Source organism: Sebastes fasciatus, chromosome 23, assembly GCF_043250625.1.
Source record: "Sebastes fasciatus isolate fSebFas1 chromosome 23, fSebFas1.pri, whole genome shotgun sequence".
Taxonomy (NCBI): Eukaryota; Metazoa; Chordata; class Actinopteri; order Perciformes; family Sebastidae; genus Sebastes; species Sebastes fasciatus.
Window position 1 is genome coordinate 6754124 of NC_133817.1, and position 17629 is coordinate 6771752.

The 17629-nt window shown below is 41.0% G+C and overlaps 1 protein-coding gene across 1 annotated transcript in view; it reads left to right on the forward strand.

Annotated features, from left to right (window-relative positions):
* Positions 1-5223: 5223 nt before the first annotated feature.
* Positions 5224-17629, forward strand: part of LOC141762299 (proton myo-inositol cotransporter-like) — a 73460-nt gene continuing 61054 nt past the window's right edge. The window contains exon 1 of the mRNA XM_074626357.1: positions 5224-6056. Within this exon, the coding sequence (XP_074482458.1) occupies positions 5462-6056 (595 nt within the window). The 5' untranslated portion in view covers positions 5224-5461. The remainder of the gene's footprint in view (positions 6057-17629) is intronic.

Here is a 17629-nt window from a genome sequence, read left to right on the forward strand (position 1 = left end):
CACTGGAGACGAGCTGAAGACCCCGGATGTTGCTGGCCCCTGCCTTAATGCTAACCTGTTAGCAACTAGCTAACTTACCTACACAACCAGCAGTCACGGAGCAATATTATCATGTTTCAAGCATAGCTAGCTAGCATAGCAACACCACCAACACAAAGTAAAACTTATCTCCAAAGCAAAAAATTAGAGACATTACTGGCATAATGTTACCTTATGTCCTCATTTAACTAATTAACTAACTAACTAACTAACTTAACGTCAACTCACTCCGTTATTCACTTTAGTCTCCATGGCAACATGGAAGGGGCCGTTGATTGGTCCACGGAAGCCGACGGAAACGACGGTTCGACGACTGGGAGCAACATCCGGGCTCTTCAGCTCCTCTCCAGTGACTCTCTGTGGATTTAGGAAACAAAAGGAAATTAATAACTGTTTTATGTTTATATTTTCATTTTTTTTATATCATTGTTATAGGTCTATGGTACGACGGAGTATTAGGGCCATATTGATGGAAAAAAATGAATCTGAAATTTCAAGAAAAAAGTCATAATATTATAAAGTAGTAATTTTATGTGTTATTTTCTTTTTTTTCTCGTAAAGTTATGACTTTATTTGCCAAAGTAAGTATTTTCACACTGGTTTTGGTCTTCACACAAACTCCATGGAAATATGTAGCTGGGTCTTTTAGCTGGTGGCCGCTAAACTAACGTGTTAGTATACAGAAGGTTTATCAGAGCATTTGATTTATTGCTGATATATACAGTATAATGTTGTTGATATTGAGAAGCTTTTACATTCATATCAAAGCAGACATTTTGACATGTAGCCTTTAACAGAAAAAAAAGCACAGGTGTAACTAATAACATTAATTAGGGCTGTGTGCCATTAAAGGGACTGTTTGTAACTTCTTACACGTATAAATCACCTGGGTCGGTGTCCCCATGCGTGCTCGCTCGCATATGGCTACGCTGTTCAGACTCAGACTCCAACACAAACTACACGGAAGCACCAAAACCGCAAAGTTATAGGCCTATCTAGTGAAGCCCGTCTGTTAAACAGTGTTGGCCGCGGTCGGAGGACGCGGGGGAGACCGTAGCTTTGGTCTCCAGGACCGGAGTCTCTGCCGTACTCTGCTCCTCTTCTCCTCTGCCTGCTTACCTTCACTCGGCTCGCTCCAACTCACGTGCATGCACGCACACTACACACTGCAGAAGAGTTAGTAGCTCTGAGAATATCTAGTGAATGTACAGTGGACGTTTGTGCAGAAATAACTGCTGCAGCTCCTCCAGACCAACAGAAGTTTCCCGTGTCTTGTGAAGTGACGGGACTCCGCAGCGAGAAACGTTATCGTCTCTGACCGGGTGCCGGTGTCTCCCTGTTCTCTCCCACCGCGGTCGGGGGGCTGAGGCAGGAAAAGCCAACACTAGGATCAGCATTGATTCATGGAGAGACCTTCGTCTGGTCAGCTAACATTACTGCCAAGCAGCTGAAATATAGAGTGATATTGTGGTTTTAGCTGACGTGTGTCACCTCACTGTTTTGAGCGATTCTTACAAACAGTCCCTTTAATTAGGGCTCTGTGCCATTAAATGCCTCAGTGAGCCAGTCCAGTGAGACAGCATGCACAATACATGACCCTGAAACTTGCTCACCTTAATATATGGTCTTTGTCATTCATGTTTTTAATTAAACCTGTGCAATTTCCGACTACACTAGCTATATTATAATGTCAAAATGTGTCCTGCTGTGAAAAAAGGTCTATAGGTTTTAGTTGTCAATACCCAGCCCACTTGGCACAGTAGGAGTGAAACCATGATCCTGCTCTGTTTCCTTGACTGGAACTGTTATTACAACATTATCCTCTCAACAGGTTGCAGACCGGTCTTTTTCTCCCCCCAGTTTCTTCTTTTTGATGCTGGTTTACACAAAGACGGAGGATTGGGTTCTCTTAAGCCTATACTTTTCTCCCTGTAATGTTGCATGTCAGCTAGCCTGACTGACTCATTTGGGTGTGCATTTGTAGCTGTAGTGCTGCAAATGTTCTTGGGTGTTTTTGTTTGATTTGAAAGGTTGAGCTTGATTATGGAGAACTTGGAAGAAATGACTCAGTTTGAGGCTTGGCAATCTGACAACCCATCAGAATTTGTCAGCTGTACTCTGGATTTTTCTAGATGTACAAACCTTTGTAGAATATCTGAGAGCAGTCCAGATAAATCAGGAACACCATGGAACTGTAAAGATGATAATATTTTGTGCACATAAATTACAATTAGTCATCAAACTCTCATAATTCGCGCCTTAAAAATGCTTGGCAGGCTGCTGGTTTAGAGTAGGAAGTCTATTTCCTCTTCGACGAGTTAGCACGCAGACAGGAAATACGACAAGCTGGGCTTATGTGTGATCTCTGTAAATCTATGATATTACTCAACTTCTGGATGGTGACACATTAAAATCAATATGAAATTGCAGTTCCGTGTGTTGCAGAACATTAACATGAGGTATAACTTAGTGATTCTTTGGTGAGACGTTGTCCGGTCTGGGAGTTGTCCGTGTTTTTGTCTTAGATCTTTAACCCTTTCACAGTGTGTTTTCAGTTCATAAAAGTTCATTATAACCGTTTTGGTTGCCTAAAAATGTCTTATTCAGCGTTCGGTTGTACTTAGCTCCACCCTCTTGTGTCACTTCTGGTTGCAAATAACCAAGATGGGTATGTGTAAATGTTAGTCGGATGTTGGTGCTTGTGGAATAATCAGGTTGCTAAAATTTGAGCTGTGATTCATACCTAATTTTAGAAAATCTGGCCAGCAGTTGTCAAGAGTTCGACCGATCGACAGAACGACTGACGTACATCGCCACCCCAAGGCCCCGCCACTCAACTGGAATCACAAGGTTAATTTCCCTAAAAGAGACATTATAGGTTTGCACCATGAAACCATGTACACCATTATGCGTATACAGGAAACTTCCATTATTGCCCTCCTTCTCTAATGGGCTCGATCATGAGCCATTATCAGGCTGTACTCATTCTCCATTTTGTGTGACACCGCTGTCCACATATTGATCCCCCTCCACACATGAATGCATTTACAACCGTGTCATTTCTCCAGCCGGCATCCATGCAGCATGTTCACTCAGATTACTCTTTTCTGTGTTTGAAGCCTGATCAATAATGGAGAAGAAGGTTGGCAGTAATAATGATTACATGTGTGAAAGAGGGAGCTCTGAACATGAGAGCTTTTCATGGCTCATGGAGACATTTTGTTTGTTTGGTCTTTTAGATGAGGGCAGATATTTTGATAATGGATTAATCTTTTTAGATATTTTTCAAGCAAAAACAACAAACATTGCTTTCTTCCAGCCTCTTAATTGTGAGGATTCGCTGTTTTCCTTTAATGGATAGTAAACTGAAATTGTGGACCACTGTGTGCATAATCTGAGTCAGACCAGCAGGGGGCAGCCTTTTTCCTATTATTGCCAGAGGCAGCCTGTTGTATACAGTAACAGGTGAAAACATGGTGATATGAAGTCTTATTTGAAATGTGTGTCATCATTAAGAATCTATATTTATATTATAGACATAGCCACAGGTTATATGCATCTATGTCCTTTGTCCCCCGAGCCATCAAACTGTACAACACCTTTCTAGGGAGGTGGGGTACAAAGGAGGACGGTCTGCATGACAGATAATAATGCACACAGTGCACTTTCATAGACTAAGCTACTGGAGTTACCCTGCACTATACTCCCTTTTAACAGTCTCTTCTGCACTATACTCACTTTTAACAGTCTCTTCTGCACTATACTCCCTTTTAACAGTCTCTTCTGCACTATACTCACTTTTAACAGTCTCTTCTGCACTATACTCACTTTTAACAGTCTCTTCTGCACTATATTCACTTTTTTAATAGTCATGTATCGCAGCTGTTACCCTGTACTATATTCAGTTTTAACAGTTTTTTTCATCTCCTTGTATTTTTATATCTGGTATATTTTTTTGTACTTTGTACTACTAACTTTTTTACTGCCTTTTTACTAACATGTTTTGCACTATGGAACTGTGATGCTGGAAACTTGAATTTCCCTCGGGATCAATAAAGTTACTATCTATCTATGTATCTATCTATCTAATTATCTATCTATCTATCTATCTATCTATCTATCTATCTATCTATCTATCTATCTATCTATCTATCTATCTATCTATATCTATGCAATAATTTACAGAATATTTTGTTAGATTTTGCTTGTGCCCAAATATTGTTTTCATAGTCACAACTGATAGTAAACATCCTAATTGCCCCTTTATTCCAACAGTGTATTGATTTATAGTGTACTGTACTGCTTTCTATTTCCAGCAGCCTATCTAATCTCCATGATTTAATTGAATTGTAGCAGACTTAAATCTCTGCCACAAACCATTCACTCCAGCTTCCCAAAACAATATTTCCTTGCGTCACACCGACGCTGGTGGTGACGAGCTGCTCCACTCCACACTCCTCCTGTCTTTTACCTTTTCCATCCTCACTCTGCCTCCAACTCTCTCATCAGGACCACTGGAGGGGATGTGATGCTCTGACTGCACAACAACAACAACAAGGCTTGGACATCAACTTTTATTTATTTATTCTAGGAGTGCTTTGTGGATAAACTAAAACACAGTAACTCCAAAAACTGAAGAAGGGGTGGGGTGGGAGAATTAGTTTTTGTTTTCTTTTTTTCTTTTATTTTGAAGCATCAACTATAAGCAGCACCTTGTGCTGCACTGTGTGCATTGTCTGAGTCAGACCAGCAGGGGGCAGCCTTTTTCCTATTATAGAGGCAGCCTGTTGTATACAGTAACAGGTGAAAACATGGTGATATGAAGCCTTATTTGAAATGTGTGTCATCATTAAGAATCTATATTTATATTATAGAAATAGCCACAGGTTATATGCATCTAAATCCATGCAATAATTTACAGAATATTTTGTTAGATTTTGCTTGTGCACAAAAATGAAATATTGTCACAACTGATAGTAAACATCCTAATTGCCCCTTCATTCTAATAGCCTATCGATTTTTTTTGTGTGTACTGTAATGCTTTTCTATTTTCAGCAGCCTTTTTCCCTGCCACAAACGATCCACTTCCAGCATCATGCTTCCAAAAAACAATATTTCCTTGCGTCACACCGACGCTGGTGATGACGAGCTGCTCCACTCCACACTCCTCCTGTCTTTTACCTTTTCCATCCTCACTCTTCCTTCAACTCTCTCATCAGGACCACTGGAGGATGGGATGCTCTGACGCACAACAACAACAACAAGGCTTTGGAAATCAACTTTTATTTATTTTTGTGGATAAACTAGCACAGTAACTCCAAAACCTGAAGAAGGGGTGGGGTGGGAGAATTAGTTTTTGTTTTCTTTTCTTTTTTTTGAAGCATCAACTATAAGAAGCACCCACTTGTGTTGCATTTCCCATATGTCTCGAAAGCAGGGCGACCATGACTACAACCTCCGGAGTATGAGCAACCTGATGGGCGAGAGGTGGAAGAAAGTGAATGATGGAGGAGAGAGGAGTCTCATCAAGGCTGCATCTCCATCCAGCTCCAGCATCAGCAGCCTGCAGGGTGCATCAGCTGCAGCTCCATCACCATCACCAGGCGCACCAGCACCTCCATCCTCCTCCACCTCCACCACAACCGGTGACTTGGAGAGGGCTGCACGCAAGCAGTTCCAGCAGGATGTCACCCCAGGTTTCGTCTACATCCTGGCCTCCTTCTCCGCCCTGGGAGGGTTTCTTTTCGGCTACGACACCGGGGTGATCTCCGGAGCGATGCTGCTGCTGAAGAGAGAGATGGATCTGAGCGCACTGTGGCAGGAGCTGCTCATCTCCAGTACTGTGGCTGCAGCCGCTCTCTCTGCGCTGCTGGGAGGCTTCCTCAACGGGCTGTTCGGCCGCAGAGTGTGCATCCTGATGGCCAGCTGCTTCTTCACCGTGGGGGGCATCGTGCTGAGCAGCGCACCCGGGAAGGAGGTGCTGCTGGCGGGGAGGCTGGTGGTCGGAGTGGGGCTGGGTGAGTAAGACATGTGGTTCAACATACTTTCTGTTCCTTCTCTCTGTTTGAGCGTTTCCCCCAGTTTGTTTCTTTAAATTGCATCAACAGATCAGGTTTAACATATTGTTTATGTGAAAGCAAGTAAAAGCATTTTGCATTAGTTTTAAATGCCATTTTAGAGACTTGTCACACCACATTACCCAACATCAACACTCACTGATGCAAAGACAAAGTTGCTTTTAATTAGAAACCATATGTTCAACATAGTCCCTTCTGTGTATCATCAAATCAGATGCTTGTTTGAGCATTTCCCCCCCAGTTTTTCTATTAACTTAAATTGCATTGCAATTGTTTTCGTGAAAGCAAGTAAAAAAAACCTGGGATAAGAATTTGCATTAGTTTTAAATGCCAGTTTAGAGACTTGTCACACCACGTTACCCTACATCAACAGTTGCTTTTAATTAGAAACCAGTGAAATTATCTCACCCCACTAGCAGCACTAATGCTAATGTAATACTTTATTGATCCCTGCCTTATCATTCCCCCCGCACTTGCTCCCCATCACAAAGTTCAGAGGTCAGAATCAGCTTTTAAGTGCACCTTAGGAGGTGCTCCTGGCGGGGAGGCTGGTGGTTGGAGTGTGGCTTGGTAAGAAGATATGTGGTTCAACATATAGTCTCTTCTGTCTGTCATCAAATCAGATGCTTGTTTGAGCATTTCCCCCAGTTTTTTTTTAAATTGCATGAACAGATCAGGTTTAAACCCACATGTTGTTTATGTGAAAGCAAGTAAAAGCATTTGCATTAGTTTTAAATGCCATTTTAGAGACTTGTCACACCACATGTTATTGCTCAGCAGTTTGGTCCAATACTTCATTAGGTAATATAAGAAAACTGCAACTGGTCCAGAATAAAGCAGCAGGTTTAGCTCTTTCTTGTGGGTGGAGAACAAATGTAATTAAAATGCATAAATGTCTCTCTTGGTTTGAAGTGAGAAATAGATTGCTGTATTCATTGATGGTTTTCATTAAGAATGTCATAACAACAAAGACTCCACTTATTTGTTACCAAAAATATCCTTTAGTACAGATACACATAATTATTCCACAAGGCATGCTGCTGCAGGTTGTTTTACTTTACCAAGATCCAAAACCAAATCAGGTCAAAGTACCTGTAGTAGTGTGTTATGTTAGTGTATGATGAGTAGTGTGAATGTGTATTTTTGTATTGTCATCATGTAAACTATGTTGACCCCAGGAAGAATAGCTGCTGCTATGCAAAAGCTAATGGGGATCTAAACAAACAAACATTACCCTACATCAACACTCACTGATGTGAAGACAAAGTTGCCTTTAATTAGAAACCAGTGAAATTATCTCACCCCACTGGCAGCACTAATACTAATGTGTTACTTTATTGATCCCTGCCTTAACATTTCCCCCCTGCACTTGCTCCCCATCACAAAGTTCAGAGGTCAGAATCAGCTTTTAAGTGCACCTTCAGGCCACATGTAATGGGTTTGGTTTTGTCTCTTCTTCTTTCTGCCTCTCCCCTCTGCCTCTGGCCCTGATATTTGCAATTACTCACAGCTCCTAATTACACAGTCGTGACCCTTCTGCTTGCTCGGGCTGCTAGACAACTTGCTGTCTTTATTATTATCGTCATTAAAGATTATTATTAGATTTAGTCGGGGGTGCCATTACGTGATTAAAGAACTCTGATAAGAAGCGGATATCATCACAGCAGCACGCCCAAAAAGGAAGCCAAGATGAACGTCAAAGCACCCTGGAAACTTTTAGTGTCAACGAGGTCGTCCTTCATCAGACGCTGATGTCAGAGTTACATTTATCTGATTGGCCCCATCCCTGCTTCCTCCCCCCACCACCAACACACCTCTGCACATTCCCTTTCTACTTCTTCCTTCCCTGCATGCATATTTTTCATCTCTGCTTTTTGAATCCTTCCTCTCTCTGCACGCTTTTTACATGCAGCAGCGCGCCTTTTGATCCGAATTCAATGTACCCCAAATTATTTATAGTGGCTGCCGTTACTCATGAGTCACATCCTCTGTGGAAAGGGCTGTTAAAACTGGCTTTCCAGGGCTGAGCGCCACGTTGATGGCACTCGTGCACCGCCTCCTCTGAGAGTAGTAAGCGCTCTCTCCCTCAGTCATACGTGGAGGAATTGCAGACCATTTTCTCTCCTCAATCAACCACTGGGAGAGGAGAGGAGGCTTAATTCTTTAATAAACAACCCTGACCACAGTGAAGAGCACTGTGTTTACTTCCTCTTACAAACTAAAGCCCTTTATTATCTATGTTTGAATCAAGATTTGCCTTCAGACACCCTTTTAGTACCATTTCTTAATCTTCTTGTGATGAATGGCTGTAATTTTGATTCTTGTTGTGTGGTATATAAATCAATCACGCTATGATTAGCTTATATTTATCTAGCTGGCATCAGGAATGTGCAGATGATGAATGTTTCTTTGCAGCCATTTATCCAGCGGTGTTGGCTGGGAAAAGAAGGAGATAACGATTTAAAGGGAAATACTTCAGTCTATATCTGATTTGCATTTCCCATAATTATTTTTCAATGCATGTTGGATACAGTGTGTATTTTTCTTTTGGCTATGAAAGTCATGCAAAGTAAAAAAAAAACTGGAAGTTACAGTAAAGTTTTGATTTTTAGAAACTTCAGGTGATTGGCAGGAAGTGCTGGTATGAAAACACTCAACTCGGGTGCAATGAAACGACAACTAGATACGAAACTAAATTAAAGCTTCATGTTTCTTGTGATGGATATAGTTTGAGGAGTTTACAAGTCTGTAGAAAACGCTTTTTCTCACTGAACAAGAATGAAGCAAATCAGAGATTGACGAGGCTTGTGAAGGGTCGAAAATGAGCCCTGCAGTAAGATACCCCAGATCCCCCAGATACCCCATAGCAAACTCATAAAACTTCCCTTTACTAAAACAGCTCTTAAGCAAAGTTGTGTTTTCCTGGACTGTAATTCTCCAAACTTGTTTTCTCTGTGCAATCAATTAGAGCAATTACAGAGAATTCTACAAAAACAATTTTCTCTTCAGGTATAGAAAGGGTTCAGTTATAATGACAGTGAACTGCTGACACTTTTTCTCATTAAAATACCTACAATGTGCAATTAGAGAGATGGTTGTTGTTATACCAATCTTACAAAAACTGGTATACTGAAATGTGAACATGTTTTAAAACTCTCCATCCTATATTTAAACCTGTCCACCTCTTGAATCTCACCTATCATGACCTCTTGCACTTTCAATCCATTTGTTTTTATGCACATTATGAATTTGTGCATAAAGCACTTGAATGAAACCCTATCAGAATCAGTGAGAGTGTTGATACCCGTTTGGGTTAGGTTCGGCCTACTTGGACACGGTGCTACAAGTTCTTTATAGTGAAAATATAATGATGGCCCTATTGTCTGTGTTGGGCTGATCTCTATAAACAGATATCTGCATATGGATGTGTCGGCAAAGGGACAAGATTTTGGTATTGGAAGCCTTCTGGTTTCCATTTGTAGTCCGAGTAGTATTGACCAACAATACACGTCTGAGCCGACTTTGGTTGCATACAGGTAAACAGTCCTTGTGGAGAGCAAAAGAGATGGAACGTGTTGTCTGTAGTGCAATCTCTGAACCCATCGGCTATTGTTTGACTTGGATCGGTTGGGATATAAAAAACAGAATAGCCCCGGGTCGGGCTCGGTTACTACTCTCTCACACTGGGGTTGGGTTTAAACAGAAATATGTGAGTACAACTGAACTCAGCCTGTGAAAACTGTTGAATAATGTCTCCTATGGCTCTGGAGGAGCTTTCTAAAGTCTGATAAAGAATAACCTCGATGATGTCGTCAGCGTTATCTTAGTGTGGGCTTGGAGGATGAATTTATAACAGAGAGCCTGTGAGACAAAGTTGGGGAATAAGAGATTGAAAGAACATTTATAAGGGAGGCAGAGAAACTCTAATGAGGAGACGCTATTAAGATGCATTATGGGAAATGTTGGATCCAACTGTTGCATGCTTATATAGAAAAGAAATGGTGGAGGACAAAAACAAATATAGTCAGAGAAAATTACTTGATTAGTTGATCAACAGAAAGATGATTATCTATCTATCGATCTATCTATCTATCTATCTATCTATCTATCTATCTATCTATCTATCTATCTATCTATCTATCTATCTATCTATCTATCTATCTATCTATCTATCTATCTATTTACCATTATAAGTTGAATATATTTGGGGTTTGTACATTTGGTTGGACTAAATAAGTTATATGAAGACATCAACTTGGGCTCTGGGAAATTTTGATGAGCATTTTTCACAACTTTTCCAACATTTGATAGCCCGATAGACCAGATCGTAAAAATCAAATGACTGATCGATAATGAAAACAATTGTTAGTTGCAGCCCTACAGTAAGTAATAACTGCGCCAAATGTTGCTGCTTTAATCCATTTAAGAATTTCTGCTGCTCTTCTGATTATGTAGTCTTGTTGTGCCCTTTTTAAATATATTTGCATACCTGTTTGCTGGAAATAAACAGTGATTATTTTCTACCTCTGACTTTTTGGAAACATAGTTAATGGAAAGTCATCAACCACTAGTTTTTTTTATGGAGATGGGAGCCAGTTTTAATTTGAAATAGCAGCCCCATAATGGACTGCAATATCAACACAAACAATTGTGGCAGTAATGCCAGTCTATGTTTGTGTTTGTTTCGAACCAACAATAATGAAATGTGATGGAAAGAAACAAATATTTTCACAGATTTGAATACCTAAATAAAAGGTGAATAAATGATGATGATTTCCCCCAAAACAAACATGTGAAATGAGGGTTGAAACTGCAGCAGCCACTCACTTCATTTACATACACAAGATTGCTAATATGTGGAAGAAACTAATCACGCGGGTCATTTCAGCTGCTACATTATAAGTGGCTGTTTCATTATAAGTATCCACTCCCCTTCTGCCACCACAATGTTTTTCCCATACAGCCATCTTCATTACACAAGCATGCACGAGCCGGCCCCGGTAGATAATGAAACACATTCAGGCACCGCAATTAGCTGCCGGAGACGCTAATAAGGCGACATTTTTCTTCGCATGCAATTATTTTTCGGCCGAACCTGTCACCTCTAGCCCACATCAACGTGACCGCCGGACGGTTCACACAGGAAAAGCCAGTTGTTTAGTATTTCTGAACCGAACTCGCCAAAAAGGTCATCGTCAAACCAGGAAAGGCCATACACCGCCAAGCCCTGCCCTCTCTGTATTTCTACCCATACGCGTCTGGTTCATCTGCTGCCGGCCGGATATTGTTGATCTGACCTTTTGCCTGGGCGCTGGGACTGTTGTGTGATACGAGCCGTTGCTAGCAGACGGTATTGAACCAGACTGTTTGACTTTGCCAAGTTATTACAGGAATCCCTGTCAATCCTGTCAAATGAAGAGGTTTTTTCTCGCTACACAGGAGATTTGTAGAAAGATGTTTCAATCTTGGAGGAGAAATCTACTCTTGTTAGCTCCAATGGGTGTGCAAGGGGAGTTATTCTATAATTATTAAGCATAGGAATTTACTCTAACCAATCTTGGACTAGACTCTTGAGGGACCGCTTGGGATAGCCGAGCTAGCACTATAGCACCAGCGAACTAATCTGCTGGATATGCAAGGGTCATGTCTAGATGGTAACACGCAAATTGCGAATCTCTTGCGAGATGGTTAAGGTCAGGCATTGACCTTGAATGGTTGCAAAGTGTTACCTTCTAGACACGACTCTGTCCACACTGTTGTTGCATTTTTTTCCAGAGACCACACTGGCTGTGGGCTTTATGATGTTGTTTTCCTCAGTTTTTACTAAAAAAGGTAGTGATAGATACATTTTGGTAGGAATTGATTATTGACAGTAATAATGTTTTTTCTTTAAACCTGCAATAATAAAAATTTTGGCCACTTGGGGGCAGCAAAAACAAACTGTGAATACAACAGTGACATATAATCACCTTTTAAGTTAAGATATTGCAAACTTGTTAGTAAGCCCGACCGATTGAGGATTTTTGAGGCCAATACTGATATTGATATTTGGGAGTTTAAAGAACCCTATAATGATAAAGTATATCAGCCAATATTAATTTTCTTCCACAACCCATAACATATATAAACATTTTTGATATGGTTGCCTTTAAATTTTCCTTTTTTAACAGTTGCAGGCAAGAAATGTTCATTGCAGGACATTTTACTGTTGAAAAATAAACTTGTCAAAGTTGTGAAAGAATAAAGAAAAGCAGCAGCTTTATTGTATTTTTCACTTTTCTGCTTTATAGAGTTTTACTACATTTTCAAGGACAACTGAGTAGACAAACTAGCACAGCTAACAAAAATTAGTCCACTGACAATCTGTCATGTGATCCTTGCCCTGCAGTTTTTAATCTTCGGTTATACTTTTCCGCGAGAACGACCACACTGAAATGAGCTGACGTGGAATCGTGACGAGGAAACGTTTGGATCTTTTATACTCCGTGCAGGTTTCTCCTCGCGGCAAAATGGACATTCTCAAAGTTCCTCAAAGTTCTCCATAATCTCCGCCCATCCGAGTCCACGTAGTTAGAAGGATTGTCTGATGGTGTGACGTCACTTTGCCCGTGCAGATGCGACAAGCATAAATCATGCTTTAGTGGTATCTCAGAGTGTCCCTCTAAAATAATGAATTCTTTGCATGCTGTCTGTGTGGTGACGGTTAGATTTAAGGTTGAAATGTTTTTCTTAAGACAAATCTGCTCTGATGCCTTCAGCCCTAGTTAGTCATAATCCATTCCCTCACACATAGACACTCAAATATCAGCATGCACCCTCATGTTGTGTGTATAATCATGTTTTCTGGACAAATTATCCATCAGTTGCAAACGTTGAACTGTGTTGTCCTCGGAGACAGTAGATGAAGGGTCCGCATAAAAATAGTGCAGTTAATTACATTGAGATAACGTTTAATTATTACCTGGAGGTTTCTATAATTAATTGGTTGGTTTATATAATTAAGCGACAATTCTCATCCTAACCAAGTGGAAGCGCGTAGGTGGAAGTGTAGACTTATTAAAAGGTTTGTTTATGCGGATATTATCATTGTAATGTTCAAATCACATCACTAACCTGTCAAGTGTTCAAGGAATAAGTTGTTTTTGGCTCAACATTTTGTGCATTTTGAGTTATTTTTCTTTCCAAAATGTGCACATGAAGTCATAGAATTTCATTTGACTAATCTCCAAAGTGAAGTAAAATCATTAAATTGGTATATTATGCGATAAATTGCCTTTAGACAAACAAATCCGTATTGGCAAAATCCAATGTGAGATTAGGCACATTTACTGAATTCAATTAAGAAAAGGGCACAACCTCTCCTGCTTTTACCAGTGAATTTAATCACCACTCACGCCACTTACCCATTTGCAAGTCAACAACGGCTTTATCTCGGGGAGGTTTCTCTTTTCCTCACTCCGCATTTTCAAGGATGCTCCATTAGCCTCTAATTAGCTTCCTCCATCACAACCAGCTACTTAGTAGCAGAAAATGTCCTGCCTCTCTCTTTACTACATCACAGTGATGGAGGGTCTGGTGGAGTATCTCCCTCGTATACTCTGATCAAGAGAGTCAGTGCCGAGCTTTGTACTACGTGCCTAGAGGCTGCCTTCACAAGACCAGACAGAGTCTTTGTTTAACTGCGCTGTGCTGCTTTGAGGCTTCGGAGCCTGACCAGACGATGACTTTATGAGGGTGTGTGTTTGTGTGTGTGTGTGTGTGTGTGGAGAAAGGAGTGCTGGGAGCTGTCCCTTGGTGCTGAAAGAGAGCTCATTAACGAGAAAGGGAACACACTGCAAATGTGTTTGTAAGGGATTCACATTAAGTGAAGAAACCTGGCCTGTGGTTGAGGTAATAGTGCTTGTTTTCAGTGCAGTTTCACTTCCAGTGGAGAACTTAAGAGAGAATATGAATACTTGAGATGGCTTCACTTATCAAAATGATGTCACTTGACTCCAGATATGTCTTCTTTTAAATAATACTGGTAGGACTATATACTATTAGTCACAATCATCAGTGGGTCTTCAGGTCTTATTCTCATAATCGTGCTCCCTCCGACTGTGGGTCATGCAAACTTTGCATTAGCCACTTCCGTTGTAGAGATTCAGGCCAGATGCCTGGCACATTAGCAAGGCATTTAGTGTGCAATAAGAACGCCTTTCTTGCTTTTGGCGTGTCATTTGTACGCCGTATAGTACGGGTCCAAGAAACACACGACTTTTAACCAGGAGACCAGTGTTTGAGACCGACGTTTTGTCCTGTAAGTTATATTAGTGACGTGTTTTTTAGTGACGTTTGTGACATGTTTTCCGTACTCATGTTATGTTGTTTCCATACGTATTTTACTTAATTTACGTACTTATTTTAAACCCAAGCATGATAACACGAAAAGCCTAAAATGCGTCCTCATGACACGAGGAATGTCCTTGTAATGTCGTGCAATTTATACGCCTTTCCGTGAGACCGGGTTGCGCTGCAAGCATTGCCAGCTTCTGAAAGCTTTCCAAATAAACTTTATAATACTGTGTTTTACATATATCACTTCAACGATTCTTAGTTTCAGGTGATTTATTCACTAACATAAATACAGATATGAAATATTATATTCAATTTCTGCGAATAGATCCCCTCCGAAATGTTATATACTGCTCCTTTTAAATGCTTGTCTCTGAGTCCAACCAGAAGTAAACACATACATTAGCCCCTTGATAAGCTATTTTTACTAACTGTATAGGGATATACAACCAGCCGGCTAGCTGTTTCGTTAGCCAATTAGTAAACTACCTATCACATTTGACGTAATAACAAACATTTGTCACTTATTGTTTCATATATAACATGATACTATTTCAATTTTCCTTTATGCAACATCAAAATAAACACAGAAGACGTAACATATAAGTGAAATTATAAGATTAGCAGCTTAAAAAGCCAATGTAAGATAAAATAGCTGCGAAGCCGGACTCCCAGCCGAAAACACTTAATTTCAGACGATCAATAAACTAAAGGAAAAGCGTAAAGTATTTGACCTTTTTACTGGCCTGTAATGGTATTAGCTTTAATGGGCTCGAACATATTTTCTCTGTTACCACCTGCAGCAGGATGTGAAATGGAAACGATCCATTACTCAGTGAATACATCAACATCAGCTGTAGTATCTCACTCGTACGCATATGGGCTGTGTGTGTGGCAGCAGGTGTGCCTCATGACGGAGACAGGCTGGTGGTGCATATGGCCGAGATGTATAACAGAGAAACATGGAGGGGAAACTAGCAGGAGGGAGGACGAGGAGGATGAGGTGCTGTATGAGGTGAATACAGATAGAGGCATTACAGCATGATGAGGACTTTGGGACTTGTTTGTGTTAAGTGTGTTCAGATCTGTGCACATGTCCGTCTGTCTGTGTGTGTGCATCTGCATAATGTCATCTAGAGTATACAAACCTGCAGTGCAAACACACTCAGTCAGAAAAGCTGTCAGATAGAAAGGAGCGAAAACAGATTTCATGGCTTTTGGTGTTTGCTGCCTCCGCTGATGAATTGCTCTGCAGATTAGCATGAAATCCGCCTGCTGCTCTGTTTACCTGTTGAATCATTACACTCGAAAACTTGATACTTATTCTAATATAGCTTTTTTTCCAAACATGCTGGATCGAACTGCATTCAACGATACAGTATTAACATATTTAGTTTGACAACAAAATTCTAGCGCTAGGTCCACTTACCGCAAAATTGATTGTGTCTTCAGCCACATCTTTGTCAGCGAATGGAGTTTGCTTGGTCACCAAGGAGATGATATTGTTAACCCAAGTATGGAATTTCACTTATGTGATAACATCTGGTTGTATTTGGTGAAGGGGGGGATTTTGACCCATGTCATGAGGCCACTGCGCTGTGTACAGGAAAAGGAAAAATTAAGGAAAAGTGATGCAGAAGTGCCTTAAACTTGCATTCTTTCTACTAGCCAGCAGGGGGCGACTCCTCTGGTTGCAAAAAGAAGTCTGATTGTATAGAGCTCTATGAGAAAATGAGCCTACTTCTCACTTGATTTATTACCTCAGTAAACATTATAAACATGAGTTTATGGTCTCAATCTCTAGTTTCAAGTCTTCCTCAATACAGCATGATGTTCATTTAGTAAATTATGGTCCCATTTAGAGTCAAATAGACCATAAAGCAGGGGATGCTTTAGGGCGTGGCTACCTTGTGATTGACAGGTCGCTACCACGGCGTTGTCCAGTCTGGGGGTTGTCCGGGTTTTTCCGTCGTAGACCTTTAACCCTTTCACAGTGTGGTTTCAGTTCATGAAAGTTAATTGTAACATTTTGGTCGCTTAAAAATGTCTCATTCAGCAGTCGATTGGACTTAGCTTCACCCTTTTGTGTTACTTGTGGTTGCAAAAAGCAAAGATGGTGGCGACCAAAATGTTGAAGTTGAAGCTTCAAATGGCCACAAACCAATGGGTGACATCACGGTGACTATGTCCACTTTTTATACAGTATACAGTTTATTACTGTAACCTATAACCTAGAGGTCAGGTTTTCTCTCATGTCTGTCTTGCAGCATTATCTCTTAAAAGCTTATGAATGGATTTCCATTGAATTGGCCTGAGCAGACGGGCTTCATGCCAAAGAGCAGTTGATTAGATTTCGGCGGTGATCTGGATCTCGGATTTCCGCCCCTCAGATGATAATCCTTTTTTTAGCCATAACTAAGATAAAGACTTGACTCCAAATCCTTTGGGTGTGTTTGCACGGTCAAGAAAATCAATTTGAAGACATAAGAGACGAGACGGATATCTCAGCAGGCTGGAGAGCGAGGAGAGAGAGTCTACGAGTGCCTCTCCTCTGATCACTCAACGCTGAGCAGCAGACCAGCGGAGTCTTGAACCATTACCGTTAACTTTTTTCATAGTACACTGTGGGGAAAGAAATTGTGCCTTTTTTAAGATAAAGTTCTGAACTCCTTCAAGAACTCTGCTTTGAAATGTTGATGATGGTGATTTCCTTTTGAGGAGACAACAACAACAACAGAAGAAGAAATCCTCCTCTCTCTGGGTTATCGATTTCCCCTTCCCAGAGCTGCCACAGTGTGATGCCCGCTGTGGAGACTGGTTTCCCAGCAAGTGGTTGCCATAGCAACAGGTAGCCACGTAGTCATGGCGGCCGTCGAGGGCAGGGTGGTGGCAGTAGGGAGGGGATGGGAGGGAGAGGTGAGGAGGATGGGGTTTGGTGTGTGTGTGTGTGTGTAGAAAGCAGTGGCAGACTATTAATAGAGCTTATCAGGAGCCAGCTGCAGAACGCTGCGGTCTCATGGCACCTTGTCAGATACATCGTAAGCAAACACACACACACACACACACACACACACTGTTTGCTCTGTGTGTGTATGTGAGCACAGAAGCGTGCATGTGACTCTGTGTGTGTGCATGTGCATGTGAGAAAGGATGTTTTCCAGATCAGAGTAGTGCAGAGC